General features: G+C 40.8%; 1 protein-coding gene across 1 annotated transcript in view; it reads right to left on the reverse strand.

Annotated features, from left to right (window-relative positions):
• Window positions 1–18,167, reverse strand: part of PLCB2 (phospholipase C beta 2) — a 288,051-nt gene that overhangs the window by 50,230 nt on the left and 219,654 nt on the right. Inside the window, exon 25 of the mRNA XM_040332839.1 lies at window positions 3,376–3,420. Coding sequence (XP_040188773.1) covers window positions 3,376–3,420 — 45 coding nt within the window. The remainder of the gene's footprint in view (window positions 1–3,375; window positions 3,421–18,167) is intronic.

Raw genomic sequence — 18,167 nt, forward strand, 5'->3', positions numbered from 1 at the left:
TTGATCACTGAACGCTGTGGATTTTAAAGATTTGCGATTTGGAGCACTTATCTTTTTCACTGAACATTTTTTATGATTGTTTTTTTCTTCACCTTATATGCACTGTGACACTTTACCATTATCACTGTGCTTTTATTTTTAACCTCTATTGGTGAATTTTAGAGACATTGTTATTAATGTAACATTATTCATTTCACTGGACATTTTTTCACAATTAGATTTATTTTCATGCTTAATTTTTGCATGTTGTTTTAAACTACTTCGGATCACTTTGGAATTTGTTACACTATAATTATTGCACGCTGCACTTTATTTGACCTTTGTTTTTTGGTGTTTTTATATACTGGATTTCCGTTTTTTCATTAATATTGATGTTTATTTGGTTACCCAAATATTTCACTTTTGATTGTATTGATGCAACATTGTGCATTGGCTTGGCACAGTTTGTTCACCTATCATTTGTTATTATTTGCCACTATTAATACCCTCCACATTTTTTGTTGATGCTGGATGGTATTCCAGGATTCGCCAAGAGTGGGACACATTTATTCACATTCATTGGAGCATTTACCAAGAAACTTTCTCCATTATTTTATGGGTCGAGTGATGAGGATCATTTATTGTTTTTAAGTTTTTTCTAGGAATTTTTAATCAATTTTTCTCATTTTTTTTATTTTTGTCAGTTTTATTTTTTATTCTTTTTTATTTTTTTCTCTCATTTTTCTCCCTGAAATGTTATGGTTATAGTTTTTTTCATTATAATTATTTTTTTCCTCTCTCATTCCATTCAGGTGAGAAAAGTTCCAAAAGCTTTGAACTTTGTCCACCTGAAGGGGGGAGTAGTGCATAGACCTGGAAGGAAAAAAATAAATAATGCATTCGACTCGTACGTTGTTAAGTGACCATGATCATGTTCACCTGTTGATCACCAATAGGGCAGAAGAGTCTATTTTTTTTTTTGTTTTTTGTTTTGTTCTTGTTTTTTTTTTAAGAGAGGACCCTAGAACCTGTTGATCTAGGAATAAGCCTCTTCAATTTGTAATAATAACGTGTGGTCAGGTTTACCCAAATTCTACAAATTTAAATCATCTCTCTCTCGTTATTATCTGTATACCTGACCAGCAAAAATACCACCAATTACTAGTAGGAGAGAGAAGTCGTTTTTTTTAAAGGAACAATGTTCTATTTTTACTATTTTTATTTTTTATTCTTTTTATTTTTTATTTTTTTTTCTCGCTGTCAGCTAAAATTGACAGGGCAACTAGGTATTAAGTTTTTTTGAAATACCGATTCAATGCTCTTTTAACAATCGAAAGTGGAATCTAAACTGGAGAGCTTGGTTGGAGCAGCATTAAATCTGTAGTTTTTATTTTTATTTTTTTGTGTTTTTTTCTCTTCTCCATATTCTTTTTCATTACTCACCTCTCTTCCTTTCCTCCTTTAATATTATGCTCTCTAAGTTTTTATTTTTTGGCTTCTATCATACATCTTCTCAGGATAATGTAACTAGAACTTCAGTCATATTTTGTTTTTAAGGCGCGTGAGCATGCCTGCCCGCCAGCGCAATATTGTACACCCATTTGAAGTATCCCTGGACATCCAGGTTTTCATGTCTTAAAGTAATTCTACCTCCCCTAGTCTACCTACGGCTTTATAGTCATAAAGGCCACCCCACGGCTCCTGTCCGACATTCCTCCAATAACTGTACACTGACGTTCTCCTTTCTCCTTTTGTATTCATACATGACTGTCTGGAGGCCCACCCAACCACCACCTGAAGAAACAACGACAACCAAGTCATCTTTTTTGAAGACAAACATGCCATGAATAAGACACTCCGAAACCCTTCATCATGCTGAAAAAGTGCTGTCTCGCGGTCCGATCCAATGGGGACAATCAGAACACCACCTTTCCAAGATACAGGACTAAATATAAGGATCCCGCCATCAATGTTGGAATTCCACTCCTCCAATGCAGAGGGGCGATGAAACATTGCAGTACAGACACTCAGGGTTCGGATCGGAAGTCTCAAAGGCACCAGGACTGTCTCAAATCTACCTTGATGAGTTACGGCGAGTTCAAGAAAGGAAAAGGCCGCAGTGGTGGTGGGGGAAGGGTCGGGGCGTCTGGGCCGTTGTGGGTGGGTACCGGATCATTGAAGGAGGACATAAGTTCAAGAATGAACTTCAGGGGGAACTGTGGTAGAGACTTTTCAAAACCATATATATGAAGATGTATATGTCATTCTTTTATAAGGCTTTTCTTATTAATGAGACTGAGATGTCGTTGGTCAACTGTCCTGTTTTTCTTAATCAACAGAGTGACTCGTTGTTAGAGTTCAACTAACAAAACGATTTTAAACCTATAATAACATAGGAAGGTTATCTCAAAGGGATGGAGATCTGATAAGCTTAGAGCGGGAAAAAGGTACATTTGAGGGGCATTCTTAGAGCGGGAAAAGTTACATCGGAAGGGTATATAGAGACAAGTCCTAGGTTGAGTAGAGGCAGACTGGATCATGAGCTGATTGGGAAACCTTGGTGAAGTACTCTGTAAATATTCTCTCTCTCCTTCTCTCTCTCTCTCTCCTTCTCTTTCTCTCTCTCTCCTTCCCTCTCTCTCTCCTCTCTCTCTCTCTCTCTCTCCTTCTCTCTCTCTCTCTCTTTCTCTCTCTCCTTCCCTCTCTGTCTCTCCTTTCCTCTCTCTCTCTCCCTTCCTAAGCTTAATCTCTGTAACTTTTCCTTTCCTATGAATTGTCTTGAGATACTGATGTAAACCTGCTTTAGCCATCTTACTGTTTGTATAATTGTGTGCCTGAGATATCACCTTGGTTTATGTTATAGTTGTAAATATTAGAGTAATACAAGTTTCTTTTCTGTATCAATAAATGTAATACTTTTCCCTTTTCCGCAGCGCTATTCTTTGCTTTAATTTTTATATAGACAAAAAGGTTTTCATAGCTTACTTTAATTAGTTACGTGCGATATTAATATTTTTATGAATCGCTGATTATTAATTATGTACGTGCGTTATTAATTTTTCTATGACAGTTCTCGGGTTTGTTGTGTTTTTTTTTGGAGATGGATGAAAGGTGTTTTAACCGAAGGGTTCTGCATACACTGTCACTTTAAAGCTGGCTTCAGCCAGGAGTGAAGATAAGGGTCAAGGGGCATGGAAACCATCTTAGAGGACAGTGAGGACCCACGTGTGATGTAACACAATGTAAGGGGAGCATACTAAGGGATACCTGTCCTGAGATGCATGTTAGAGTGTACAGTAAGTACTGAAATAAACATTGGTTGTTCCAGACTAGAGTCTTGTGTCTCTCACAACTCCGAGAATATAACATTTTCATTGCGATGTATTTAAAAGTTACCTGCTGTTTCATTCATAGCATCCGATTTTCCGGTTCCCACAGACCCTAAAATATATAAAAGAATTTATTAATAAACCCATTTATAGTAAGTCATTTTTGTGTTTTGGTAAGCATTAATAACTTGAAGTGGAGGCCATAAATATAAAGGGGTGATTTGAAGAAGTGGATCTCAGTGTAGGTTAGTATTGCAATCTTTGTAGCAGTTCTGTTTTAAGACAAATTTTCAAAATTGCCACAACTCTGCTCTTGGAGCAATGTCAGAGTTTGAAAAGCACACTGAAACAAATAACCTCTGCCTCTAAAACAGAACTATATGGTTGGATTAGAGAAATTAAGCTGGTGGGAACACTAAGGCCGCGTACACACGGTCGGACAAAACCGATGAGAATGGACCGAGGTTCAGTTTCATCGGTCCAAACCGACCGTGTGTATAGCCCATCGGTCTGTTTTCCTTCGGTCCAAAATTTTTAAACATGCTTCAAAATCGAACCGATGGACCGCTGCCCGATGGTTAGTACAGAAAGCATCGGTTTCAAAACCTGCACATGCTCAGAATCAAGTCGACGCATGCTTGGAAGCATTGAACTTCGTTTTATTCAGCACGTTGTGTGTTTGACGTCACCGCGGTTCTGACCCGATCGTTTTTTGGAACGATGGTGTGTACGCACATCAGACCATCAGGCCACTTCAGTGGTGAACCGATGGAAATGGCCCGTCGGACCATTCTCATTGGTTTGGAACGACCGTGTGTACGCGGCCTAAGAGGTAGGGAATACATTAAACAAGCACACTGAAATATGGAAGATTTGACATTTTTGCACTACCAACAATAAATGTCTTTGTGATGGCAGCCTAAATTGTAAATCATCTTTTCCCCTGACCTTACTCCCCCTACACCCTTCTCTTTTATGTTCTCCCTGTAAGAATAACCTTTTTCAGGTGTGGATTTAGAGCAATTGGAAAAGATTCAATAAGGTTTCACAAGTTTCAACCACCGAACCCAACCGGACCGAGCACCAACTGTCAACAATATCTTGTAGTTCTTTTCTTCAATAAAGCTAAACAGTTAAAATAGGTTATCTGTGCACCTTTTGCCTAGTAATTTTAAGATCCAGGGTTCAGAAAGCATGAGAACACTCGAGTTTGAAGGTTGTGAGGAAGAGCGGCACAGGAAGAGGACATTTTAGGAGAGGCTGCTGGAACTAGACGAATGGCAACAGGAATCTGGCAAGCCACATTCACTGCACTGGTTGTGAGTATGTTAAGCCAAAACTGACTAATAACAGTGTCCCTCACTTATTACCTTTTAGGGTACTGTAGGTGCAACTGCTTGTGCAGTGTCAGAGCGTGTACGTTTTTCTGAAATACCAAGAAAAGCTTCTCAATCCTTTAGGCCTTCTATTGGACAGGGTATTTTAGGGTTCCATTAAGAAATCTGAGTTCCTGGATCAGGAGGGATTTACTTTCAGGACTACCTAATCAGAATTACTAGTTTGAGGAGGAACATATGGAATCAGTTATGAACATGAAGGCATAGAGTCAATTTAAATCTGAAGGTTATTGGGTAATTCCATGCCAAAGCTGTAAAAGGTCAGTGAACTGAGGAGCAAACAAAACTAAAAGTGCTGAAAGACAAATATATTTGGGAAAAAAAGTGGGGAAGGTGCAGATCTCCTCTAACTAGCATCTCATTTCTGTTGGATAAGGGCCTTCCACACATTCTCAGCTCTGACAGCATACACTGCTAGAACTTCCAAGGCTGAGAAAATGGGATTGGGTATCCTAGGATTAATACTGTAAGTAAAGAAGAACAGACTTTGGCCAGTGAAATAGATTCACCCAGTTATCCTGCATACATACATAGAATGAAGGAACTGTCCTAGGATCTGGTTCACTCTTTGTCTGAGCAATGGAATCTGGAAGATGAGAATCCAAACTGAAATTCCAGAAGATGGAAAGGAGCTCCTCAGAAAAAAGAGGTGAAACTGTACTCTTCTATTTGGAACAATGTGTTTTGATGGACAGGCAAAAAAAAATCTACTTGAGAAAAGTTTGAGCTAACCTGGGTGCAATATGAAGTTCTGGTACAGGCCAGCCAGGTACAAAGAACCTGCAAATAACCTCCTGGAAAGATAGAAAAGTGACGCCAGAAAAAAGACCAAGTGGTCTTTCGAGTCTTTGCTTTATATTTTCATGTACTTTTTTTGTTTTTTGTTTAGTTTTGTCAGAGTATAGATCTATGTTTGTCCCAAGCATGTTTGAAAGCACTTACAGTTTGTTGACTGACTCAGGACCTCTGCAGGAAGTCTATTCCAAACATCAACTATTGTTTCAGTAAAGTAATACTTTTTAGGTTTTGAACTTTCCTCCAGTTAGTTTGAGGTCATGTCCATGCTGATGACCAGCTACTTAAAGTGGTATTAAACCCAAAAGCAGAAATGTAATATAATGCAGCTTTGGAAATTTCTTATTCAGATTTTGCAGGTACCAATGAAAATACACGTTTAAAATTGACAATGATTTATTGACATACAATTAAAAGCTAGTGGACCAAAGCGTCCTAAAACTCCACATGATGGTATAACATCAATGTACATAAAAATGTAAGTATTAATAATAAAAAAAAAGGAAGGAAAATACTGCGCCACCACACCACACTTAGACAAATTGTGTAAAGAAAGTGGTAAGGATTTAAGTGCAGTACCAAGTAACTAGTGATATGTGGGGGGTGTATAATAATAAGGGGGCGCTAATAGTAGGTGATAGATAAATTCCAAATTCTAGCTTGAAACAATATATTAACTATAAGGTCAACAATATAATAGTGATTTAAAGTGCAAGTGCTTATATAATAACAACATCGAAAAATAGGTGCAAACGGGTTAAAAAAGTGCAGCAATGGTCACTAAATGATAAGCATTGGTAAGTCCATGCATCAAATGGTTGACTTGAGAGTAGACACCATCACCACAGAACAGATATCAAACTGGAGACACCCGGTGAGAGATTGAGGTAAGTGCCTACTTACCAGACCACCATGACCCTTCGTTTGAAAAAATCAGGTGGAGGATCAGGATCAGGTGGAGCTTTAGTACAGTTGGTGGCCTAAAGTCTGTACTGGTACCTGGATGCGACTGACTAGGAATGGACTTATTTAATTACCATGAATAAAATGAAGAAAAATGGGCCATAGTGAAGTTTATTGTAAAACAGATTAAAAACAAAAGACAAAAAGCAGCTTACTTGTGCAAGTGCCGATACCTTGGCACTAAGGAATCAAGTGTGTTACAGCTAGATGTGACGTGGAGCACCAGCTGCACTGTATCTCACTCTCGTGGGTCGGTGTAGCGTGCGTTCCACCGCCTCTCTGTGCCAAATCTGGAAGTAGCTGAACGTGACCAGGAACGCCTTTCAGAGGTGTTCCTGTTCACGTTCAGCAACTTCCAGATTTGAAAACCTAAAAAATATTACTTTACTGAAACAATAGTTGATGTTTGGAATAGACTTCTTCTGTTGGAGTCCATTCCTGGCCAGTCCCATCCAGGTACCAGTACAGACCTTAGGCCACCAACTGTACTAAAGCTCCACCGGATCCTTTTTTCAAACAAAGGGTCATGGTGGTCTGGTAAGTAGGCACTTACCTCGACCTTTTTCCAGGTGTCTCCAGTTTGATATCTGTTCCGTGGTGATGGTGTATACTCTCAAGTCAACCATTAGATGCATGGACTTACCAATGCTTATCATTTAGTGACCATTGCTGCATTTTTTTAACCTGTTTGCACCTATTTTTCGATGTTGTTAATATATAAGCACTTGCACTTTAAATCACTATTATATTGTTGACCTTATAGTTAATATATTGTTTCAAGCTAGAATTTGGAATTTATCTATCACCTACTATTAGCGCCCCCCTATTATTATACACCCCCACATTGCTAAAGTTGTTTTCACATCACCTTAGGGGAGCAGCTTCTTTAATATATTTATATTTTTATTACCATATCGTGGAGTTCTCTATTTATTCAACTAGTGATATATGTAATAATGCAAACATATAAGTGGCAGTGCAAAATTAAACATACATTAATGACATTGCCTGCAAAGCAAGACTAGTATGCAAAAAAGTGAGACAACATATACATAAATATATTGAGTACCTAAATGTCCATTAAACTGCATCAAGAGACACTTAAATGAGTCCAAAGTAAAAAAAAGTCATTTTTCAAATGGTGCAAATCAGGTGGATATTCGGACTTCCAGCCAAGGACGACCGACAGAGGTGTGTGCTCAATTCAGCAAGGAAACAATATTCACCATCAAATATGCTACTATCACCAGTGAAGGTAATTGGGTACTCTTACCAAATGGTGTGGGCTACCTGCCAGCAGCCGAGAGCCAAACAAGCAAAACTGATGGGGTCTTTAACGCCATAGGAACCAGCATGTGGATTGTACAGCAGTACAGATTCGAAAATAAAGCTTTCAGGCACCAACATCAAGAAAGCATAAAAATCCAAGCTCAGCATATAGAGACTTATCTGCTCCACCAGTCAATAGAAAGGAGCCATTCAGGAAAAAAAAGATTGCCACATAGCATAAAATCCTTGGCTAAAAATGTATTAAATAAAGTATTGCACTTACATCAATGTAGATAAAAACAGGCCTTTGTATAATGTGATCACAAGGAGAAGAACGCAGTTTTTGTGGAGCCAGCGTGGTACGTACCAACGTTTCATCTACCAAGACATCATCTGGTGTGTTCCCAAAGAATTTCCAACACATTTGATACCCTAGTGCAGGGGTATTGAATTACATTTTACGGAGGTCCAATTAGTAAAATATTCTTCCAACAGAGGTCCAAATCGCCATTTGTACGAAGACTCCTTCATATCACCCACCCCCCTCACATCACAAATCCCCCTCACACACAGTAGTGTGGTCTGCCCTCTTCACATCATCTGCCCCCACAGCACTGATCCCTTCACATCACCTGCCCTCACCCCCTCCATATCACCCCCCCCCCTCGGAGCACTGCACCCCTTCACATCACCTGCTCCACCCCCCTCCACATCACCCCTCCCCCTCACAGCACTGCCCCCTTCACATTACCTGCCCCCACCTCCCTCCATATCACCCCTCCCCCCACAGCACGGCCCCCTTTACATCACCTTCCCCCATCCCCTCCACCCCACAGCACTGCCCCTTTTCCCATCACTAGCCCCCTGTGCATTACCCCCCCACATCACCGACCCCCTTCACATCAACCCCCCATACACACACACACACACACACACATAGCACTGCCCCCATCACATTACTCCTCCCTACAGCACTGCCCCCTCACATGACAAATCCCCCCACAGTAGTGTACTCTGCCCTCTGAATATCCAGCCAGCCTCCCCCTCCAGCACTGCTCTCTCAAATCACAAATCCCCTCCCACAGTAGTGTACTTTGCCCTTTGCCCTCTGAATATAATATAGTAATAAGCTGCATGTGACTTCGGGAGACACAGCTCTGCACTGAAAGGGAGCGAGAGCTTCTGACTGCTCTTCATATTAACCGGCAAGTAATTGGTGAATAGGGTGCAGGGCGGTCCTAGCCACCAATCACTTGCCAGTTAATATGAAAAGCAGCCGGCAGCTCTCGCTCCCGAGTCTGCAAAACAGAATCAGCTCCTAAATGGCCCGCCCATGGGTCAGGACGGGACAGGAACTTGGTTCGAATCTCACCAACGGTCTGTCATTTAGTATTGCCGGCCTTTTGTGTATTCATAGTTTGTTATGAAAAAAGTTACTTAAAAACAGATAAATATTGTAGTCAATGGTGGAGTGCCCTTCCAGTTCTCACTGAGTTTCACTAAATTTATCCACCTCCCCAAAACAGAATGGCATCACATCGATAGATGGCCATACATGTGTGGTAGCCATTAAAAGGGCCAAAGACATTCCCCCAGGTGGACACAGGGGCAAGAGGACAAATAGTAACTGGCAGGAGATCAAGTGAACACCACCTCCAAACTCAGGTTTTGTCATCAAAAGAGTGCAGGGTAATTTTTCCCAATTAGGATGGCCTAAATATCTGGTGAGTAACATCAATCATATCAGTCAAGCAAACTCTTGCCAACAATAGATTAAAGCTTGCCTTAGCAATTAATCATATTGCCATCATAACACCACAATAGTAGCTGTGACAGACTCACTCGGGACATCCCCAGACCCTCTTATGTCTAAAATCCACTAGGGGCATAGGATGACTGAGAAATGATATCTTGGACTACCTGAGATGGGATTATTATGTAACTATTATCCACAATATATTCCAGGATATCTGTAAAGAACTATTTACTGTTTGTTGATTCTGAACTCAACGGGTTAATTGTAAGAGTGATTCATTCATACTGTTGGGACACATACTGTTAGATGCTAATGCCATCACCTCCAGCCATCTGTCTGTTCTCTGTGCTAATTGACCCTGCTATTGTGTGAAGATGTCCTTCTTTTACACTTATGATAATGTGTATTGTATAGCAGGAGACGTGATGTCTACCCTGAAAGGTCATATCTATGAGTCGCCTAGTATGGTAAATGATTGGTTAATTAGCTCATGTTAATTTATGTTCTGGTTACCTCCTCTAACTGTATATAAGGTTGTATTCTTGGTTCTATTAAACACTCCATGTTCAGCAGACAAACAAATCTCATCTCGTTGTGTGCTTGAGAGCAGCTGGAATTTCTGATATCTATATCCAGACTGATAGGAAGCGGTATATGACGGAAGCACTCAAGCGGAGTGTGGGACGTTCCATTACAGTGGCCAACTGATCCTGCAGAGTATTGCTCACAGTAAAGCCAAAAGCCAAAATACCTTAATAGTTAACCCTAATACCAGCAGGCACCATTAGACAGTGGCAGCTATGCAAGTACCCTACTGGATAAAATTAAGATGCCCCATAATATAGGGCAGCACTCACCCTGGTGTCCATTGCTATAGCGCAATACTAATATGGTGTGATGACAATATGATTAATTGCTTTATTCTATTGCTGACAATAGTTTACTTAACTGATATGGTTGATACTACTTACCAGTTATTCAGGCCTCTTATAATTGGGAAATATTATCTTGCATTTTTTTGATGACAAGACCTGAGTTTGGAAGGGATGTTTCCCTGCTCTCCTCACCTTGTGCTATTTGTCCTCCTGCCCCTATGTCCCCTCAGGAAGTGGATTTGTCACTTTTAATGGCCATAGCACAAACATGAATATTTTGTATGACAATCAATATGATGTGGTTTCAGCCTGAAGAAGCAGATATATTCCTTGAATTGCATTGAAAACTGGATGGACCCTTCACCACTGGCTACGGCAATTATCTGCATTTCAATTATTTATTCATAACAAACATCTATGAAAACACACTAGGCTCTCAATGACGTTAAGTGTCTTTCCCATTTTTGGAATGGACATGCTTAATATGTATACCATCATGTGATATTTTAGGTTGCTTTTGTCCACTAGCTTTTAATTGTGACATAACATAAATACAATAAAGTTGTGGCGCTTATATACAAATATAACCATTTGGGAATACAATCATCCAAATAATTTCATTAACAAATAAGCTGGCACCAAAGCTCATGAGAGCAACAAAGCGCTTTTTGACCACTTAAAAAGGTCCTGGAGGCAGCACAACTCGGTTCCTATGAGGCGCTGAGAAATGTTTATATTGAGGTGTCAAGGCCCCCTTTCCTCTCACACTCTCTATGACCGCCTTAAATTAAGGTTTGGCAAGTACTGGTATGTAAACTTAGCAAGGTTCCTCACACCTGTTCTCCAGACACCCCCTTGTGGCTCAACACTAAATTTTCTGAATTTCTAATGGTCCCAGACCCAGGGTTTTGGGCTGCCAGGGGTTTCAGAAGGCTACACATTTGTAGTAATGGTTCCCTTTTATCCTTTGATTCCCTAAAGGAGAAATTTGGGTTCACTTCTTTAGATATCTCCAAATTCTGGTCTCTCCCAGTGCTTCTCCTTCACTGCAATCTAGAATCCATGTTATTGGATACTCACCTGGAAAAACCCACTTCCAACATCTTTAAAGCTCTTCTACCTTCAGTTCACTTCGGTCTGTAGACAATGTTCTCCAAATGGCAGAGTGAAATCCCTGATTTGGATTCAGAGGATTGGGAAGATGTCTGGGAGTACCCATTTCTACAACTGATCTCTGCTAGTGACTGGTTGATCCAATTTAAACTGATTTAACGGGTTTATTTGTAAACCTTAAAACCATCTAAGATTTACCCAAACTCCTCCTCCAACTGCTGGAAATGTGGTAGGGCTAATGCTGATTTCAACCACATGCTATGGTCCTGTTACAGGGTGCAAGCTTTTTGGATTGAGGTCACAGGCTTCATCAATACTCCCACCATGATTTATGTTCCCTTGAGTGTGTCGGTCTGTTTGCTGGGCTTGGTGGGTTTCTTGGCCCACCGTCGAGCAACCAGGACCCCTATTGGACTCCTACTATTTTATGCTAGGAAGGCACTACTCCTAAAATGGAAACAACCAGAGGTACCCACTCTAAACACTTGGAAATCACTGAACAATTCAGCAGTACCACTCTACAAAGCTGCCTAGCCAGGTGCTGCCCAACTAAGTTTGATAAAATCTGGCACGTCTGGTTGGAACCGGGCACTACTAATGCCTCAAAATAATATCCAGAATCTCATATCAGTCCTTCGTGATACATAGATTTGTAGTGAATGAAGAACTGTTGATATTCCTCGATTGAGCTGATCCTGTTCAATACATCTTCTCCCTCAGTAGTACTTTTAGAAGAGGTATCATAGTTCCATTATTTCTTATCCTACCCTCCTCCTTCCATTTCAAGGACATGAGCAGCTTAGGTTTGACGTTGTTCTGTATAGTTAAGACCTTATTGGTTTGATTTTGTTGTGTATGCCCAAGGCTTTATATTGTAACCCCTCTTTTCACCAGAAAACTCATTAATTTGTTTTCAAAACAAACAAATAAAAGGGGTCAAATACCTCTGGTGAGTGCACATCCACTTTTTGAGCAAATGTTTGGAAAATTGCGATTTTTTGGTGTTGGGATCATATCACACTGGACTGATAAATGTATTTATTCATTTATTTGTTGATGGAATTATTTGGATTATTGTATTCACATATGGTTATATTTGTATATAAGCACCATAACTTTATTGCATTTATGTTATGTCACAAATGGATTTATTCCTTTTTTAAAGGGGCAGCTAATATTTACAGTGGCTTGAAAAAATATTCAACCCCTTGAAACCAAAAATGTTAATGTATTTTATGTGATAGACCAAAACAAAGTGGCACATACATGTAGAGCGGAAAGAAAATTAAAAATGGCTTGCAATTCTTTTTACAAATAAATATCTGAAAAGTGTGAGTTGTGCATTTGTATTAGTCAATACTTTGTAGAACCACCTTTGGTTCTGCAATTACAGCTTTGCACAGTCGAGTGTCGGAATACAAATGCAAGCCACACTTTTCGGATATTTGTTTGTGGTACTGAGTTTGTTGTAGGCTATTTCCCTTCATTTTCAACTGGTGAGCTGGGAAGTAACACACTAAAGCCAAAAACCAGCTAAAACCTTTTAAGCAGTTACAGCAACATTTTTTTTTTCCTTTAGGGATAAATATCTTACATAAATGAATAAAAGCTAACAATTGTAAGCACACCGTTAGAGTGAGTGTTAAATGATTTTTCTCAACCCTCTAACTGAAACTTTTGCAGGACAGATAGAGGAAGTTGAAAGTAACACATAAACTGGCTTGATCAACAGGTACAAATAAAGAAAAAAATACATGCAAAAGATATGGTAGGTTGCAATATATTATAATTCACAGTATTACAAGCTGTTTTCTTTTCATCACCCTTTTTAATGTGAATGAGGTTGTAAGCCCCAAGTAGACCCAGTTTAGTGAAACATGTCCAGCCTCCTGCAGTTAATTGAATAGTTTTGATATCAATGACAGAAGGTACTTGTTTTACAGATAATTTATTCAGTTGCCTGTAATCAATGCAAGAGCAGAGAGAACTATTTTTGTTTTCTTTCATTTACTTGGATAGTGCCTTAGTATCAGACAGTTAGATGGTGTACACAGAATCCCAGGGGTTGGGATTCCAGGAAACAGCTCTAAAAAATTCCCACTGTGGCGGAAGTAATCTTGGTGATGGAGACGTTATAGTGATAGTCAAGGCATGAGTGGGAAAAACCTTTGGGATGCAGTATTGAATGTAGGTAGCTCTCCAGGTCAGTATGTGAGCCCACTAACAATACAAGTGTCCTCAACCAGAAGGACTTTGGTATATTCAGAAGTGAAAATTTATTTTTGAGGATCAGCCAAATTTCATAAAAAAAACAGGAATGGTGGTATTCAGGATGTTACCAGAAATTGTAGTTCCATTAATCTCCAAAATGGTTTGACAAGAGGAACAATCAGTTTTTTTTTTTTTTGCTTATTGACCAAAGCCAAATATATAACATTTCTGGCAGACCAGGAAGGTCTCAGCTTAGAAGCTGATCTTGTTATAGAAGTTCAGAACAAAAAAGTGGACTTGCTATAGGAATTTGAGCCTGAGAGGAGTTGCTAGCTTTATTCAGAACGTAGGAGTCAGAAAAACGCACTTTCTCTGAGTACAGGCAAAGATCAGGGTATGCTGAAAATTGAGAGTCACGTGAAAGGTCTGCTAAGTCAGATGTTGCTTCTTAGTGTTCTCTTAAAACTGAATATCGACCATAATGAAGTGTTAGATAAGATTATCCACGGTAATAGGGAAATTCCAGCCTGCTAACTCATCCTTGATGCACTCTTATAGGCATCTCTAGAGCACTACCATCAAGGCCTCATTTATCCGATTCAGTTCCCGAAGCCAGGAAGTGGAAGCATACTGTATACTGTCAAGCAGCAGAGAATCTCTAGAAGCCAGAGGAATAAGCATGGCTGGATAAAATGGTAGAGAACCGTGGTATTGTCAAAAGGAATATTGCCAGTTGGCAATTCGAGCATGACCTGACATTGGTTCAAGAAGCCAAGGCAGAGCTGCAGGTTCCTGGAGAAACGAGCATGAGATTGTACCCGTAGCATTTGTCAGAAGAGGTACTGACCTAAGAACATGTTCTGCATCTGAGGCCCGTAGAGACAGCTGTGGCGTTGTTACAGGAGCCAACAGCTGAGCAAGTTGCTGGAGTGATTCAGAAATGTTGTCCAACGTTGCCTCATTCTTTTGGACACAAAAACAAACCTTGTTGGAAAGTGTCAATGGACTCCATGGCTCACATATTGAGAATGGAGGTCGGCCACCTTGTTTACCACGGTGTTGGGGGTTATCTAAGGATGCAAAAGTCTGATTCTTACCAGGGGACCACTCAAGGGGCATTGGGCATGTGAGGCAGACTCCCCAAGTGAACACCAGGTTTGCCTCAATGGATACAGTTGACAAGCAGAATGAATTGAAGGTGACGCACCAAGTCATCAGGCAGGTGTGTAGTCAGAGGCAGGCCAGAGGTCAGGGTTGGCAGCAGGCAGACGTAGTAGGTAGACACAAAAAATGCAGGATCATAACCTGAAAGTCAGTCAGAAGGGTAGCAGGAATCAAGGGCGAGGACACCAGGAGCAGGGTATCGGACACAGGATGCAGCAACAGGGTACTAGAAACAGGAACAGGATTTAGAGTGAGCACCAGGACTTAGTAACACTAGAAACCTTTTGCTCAGACATTTTGCCTAAACTTAACACACATGGGAGGTACAAGTGAGTAGTCACGAAGATTGAACACAGAATAATTGTTATTCACATTGTGTATAAGGATTGTTTCTCACATAGTTTAGAAGAACCGTTTTCTACACATTGGAAATTGTGGACTTTTAATATTTATCACATTTGGCTTTATTTTCAATATTGCGATTGAGAAAGTTGCGCTGATCACTTTTTACTATAAACAAGTGAGTAGTACTTACTCAAAGCAGAGGTCCGTCCACCCCACAAAAAAATTAAAGTCAGCAGCTACAAATACAGCAGCTGCTGACTTTTAATATATGGACAGATAGATAGATGTCTGCTTGGTGACTTCAGGCTGTAGGCTTATTATGGCTGGGTGTATCAAGATGGCCGCGATGGAACGTCACTTCCGTTATGAAATCTGATGGGTCGCCTAATCTGACGAAACACAGGCAGTAAAGCCTTTCAGCTTCACAGCCAGTTCCCTACTGTGCATGCACAAAGCGCGCTGCTCTTTCTAATTGGCCCGGAGGCAGAGGAAGGAGAAGGGGGGCCAAGCTTCGCTGGGCGCCGTTTCCAGAAATGGGGAAGAGAACCTGACAAAAACAGGTCCCTGTTCCCCCCTCCCCCTGAAAAAGTGCCAAATGTAGCACCGGAGGGGGCTGGAGGAGACGAATAAGCAGAAGTTCCACTTTTGAGTAAAACTCTGCTTTAAACAACCAGAGAGCTAGGAGGTTCCTGTGGAACACTTGAGATCAAGTGAGTAGTACTGACCTAAACCACCAGATGGCATGTGCAAGTCTGTGGAACAGTGAAGGTTGAATCCAGTGTGGAGGACCAGCACAGGAAGTCATTTTTCCAGTATAGGCTACTGAACTGGGTAAGTAACAACAGTATCCTAGGATAAGGTGACCATATTTTTAAAATGAAATCCGGGGACATATTTTTTCTTTACTAGTAATGGCAACAATCAGCGACTCTATGCCCATCGCTGCCCGCCTCACAGCCTCTCAAGTCTTACTCTTCGGGCTCTGGCTACTACTGGATGGGGAGCGGAGGAAGATCACTACGCCAGGGAAGGCAAGGAGATAGGCAGGTGGCTGGCCAGGATTTGAGCCAAGGCAGAAAAACATGCGAGCGAAGCAGAATGGGCATGCGCCCGAAACTGAAGAAATATTACCTCCGCTCCGACCAGCACATGATCATCAGAAAGGGGCACAGATAATGGGAAAAATGTAACCTCCCTATGCTAAAAGGCACGGCGGAGCGGGGGTGTGTAATTCTAATTTTTTTTTTTTTAATTCTGCACTGACTGTCTTTGAAATTGCCCCTGCCCCCTATTAAATGCAATCTGGGGACAAAACCAGGGACAGACTTGGTCCGGGGACAGTGTCCTCAATCAGGGGACTGTCCCCTGAAACTGGGGATGTCTGGTCACCCTATCCTAGGAAGCCACTGCATTGTCAGTAGATCATAAAAGATTTGTGACAAGACCATTCTTGTGAAGGACCTTTCCTTTATTTTGCACACGTAGATTACCAGGGTGCACATGTTTATGGGCATTGGGAGAATTTAAGAAAATATCTGCTGTTTATGTATGTAAGTGAAAATAATAGCAACTGACCATCCAAAAAAATTAATGCAGCTGATAATTATTCTCTGGCCCCATACACACGAGGAGACATGCCTGCTGAAACTGGTCCGCAGACCAGTTTCCGCGGACATGTCCGACCGTGTGTACGGCCTAGCGGACATGTTTCCAGCAGACAAAACTTTCTAAGCATGCTTAGAAACTTGTCCGCTGGAAACATGTCCGTCGGACATGTCCGATGGTTAGTACGCCTAATCGGACATGTCCGCTGGTTATTACGTCTAACCAGCGGACCGAAATCCCGCGCATGCGTTGAATTGATTTGACGCATGCGTGGAAGCATTGAACTTCCTGGTTTGCGCACGTCACCGCCACGTCACCGCGTTCTCTGTCCGCGGGGATTTTGGTCTGATGGTGTGTACACACATCAGACCAAAAGCTCCCAGGAGACATGTCCGATGAAACCGGTCCATGGACCGTTTTCATCGGACATGTCTCCTCGTGTGTACGGGGCCTGAGTGTTCATTTAGGATATCTGTGGAGGTCTGTTTGTACCCAAAGCGACGGAGGACATCTAATCTAGACAAAATTAGCCAAATCAGTCAGGTAAGGATAATTACCTTAACCTGCCTGGCGGTCTTCCCGAGTCTGACTCGGGGTTAGATTTTCCTGCTGCGAGCGGAAACCCCGAGTCAGACTCGGGCTTGCCTCGCTAGATCCACAGGCACAAGTTACTTACCTTGTCCCTGGATCCAGCGATGCCACCGCGCTGTGTGAGCGAGCGGGACCTCGCTCGATTCACATAGTGCCTCCGTGTGACGCCGATCTCCGTTCCCTGCGACGTTACGACGCACGGGGACGGAGAACGGCGCCAAATTCAAAAAAGTAAACAAACACCTTACATACAGTATACTGTAATCTTATAGATTACAGTACTGTATGTAAAAAACACACACCCCCCTTGTCCCTAGTGGTCTGTCCTGTGTCATGCATGTCATTTTATATAATAAAAACGTTTCTTTCTCCCTGCAAACTGTAGATTGTCCATAGCAACCAAAAGTGTCCCTTTATGTCAAAAATAGTTTTAGACCAGCTAAAAAACAGCGATAATAAATTATAATCACTTGCAGAATTGTGCGATAGCGATTTGTGGGGAAATTCGTCATAAAAAAAAAAATAATGACAGCAACAATTCTGCAACTGAGCAAATTTCAGTGATTTTGATTTGATTACATTATTGAATAATTTTTATTATAATTATATTATTATTTGTTATAATTATTTATAATTATTTATTATATTATAATTTATAATTTTGTTTTTAAAAAAATGTCATACCTGGGATGCCTATTAGAATCTTGTTTGGTCAGATTTAAGTGAGTTATTTCTAAAAATTACAGACCTACAATATAAAACGCCAAATTTCCTT

Source organism: Rana temporaria, chromosome 13 (assembly GCF_905171775.1).
Source record: "Rana temporaria chromosome 13, aRanTem1.1, whole genome shotgun sequence".
Classification (NCBI taxonomy): Eukaryota; Metazoa; Chordata; class Amphibia; order Anura; family Ranidae; genus Rana; species Rana temporaria.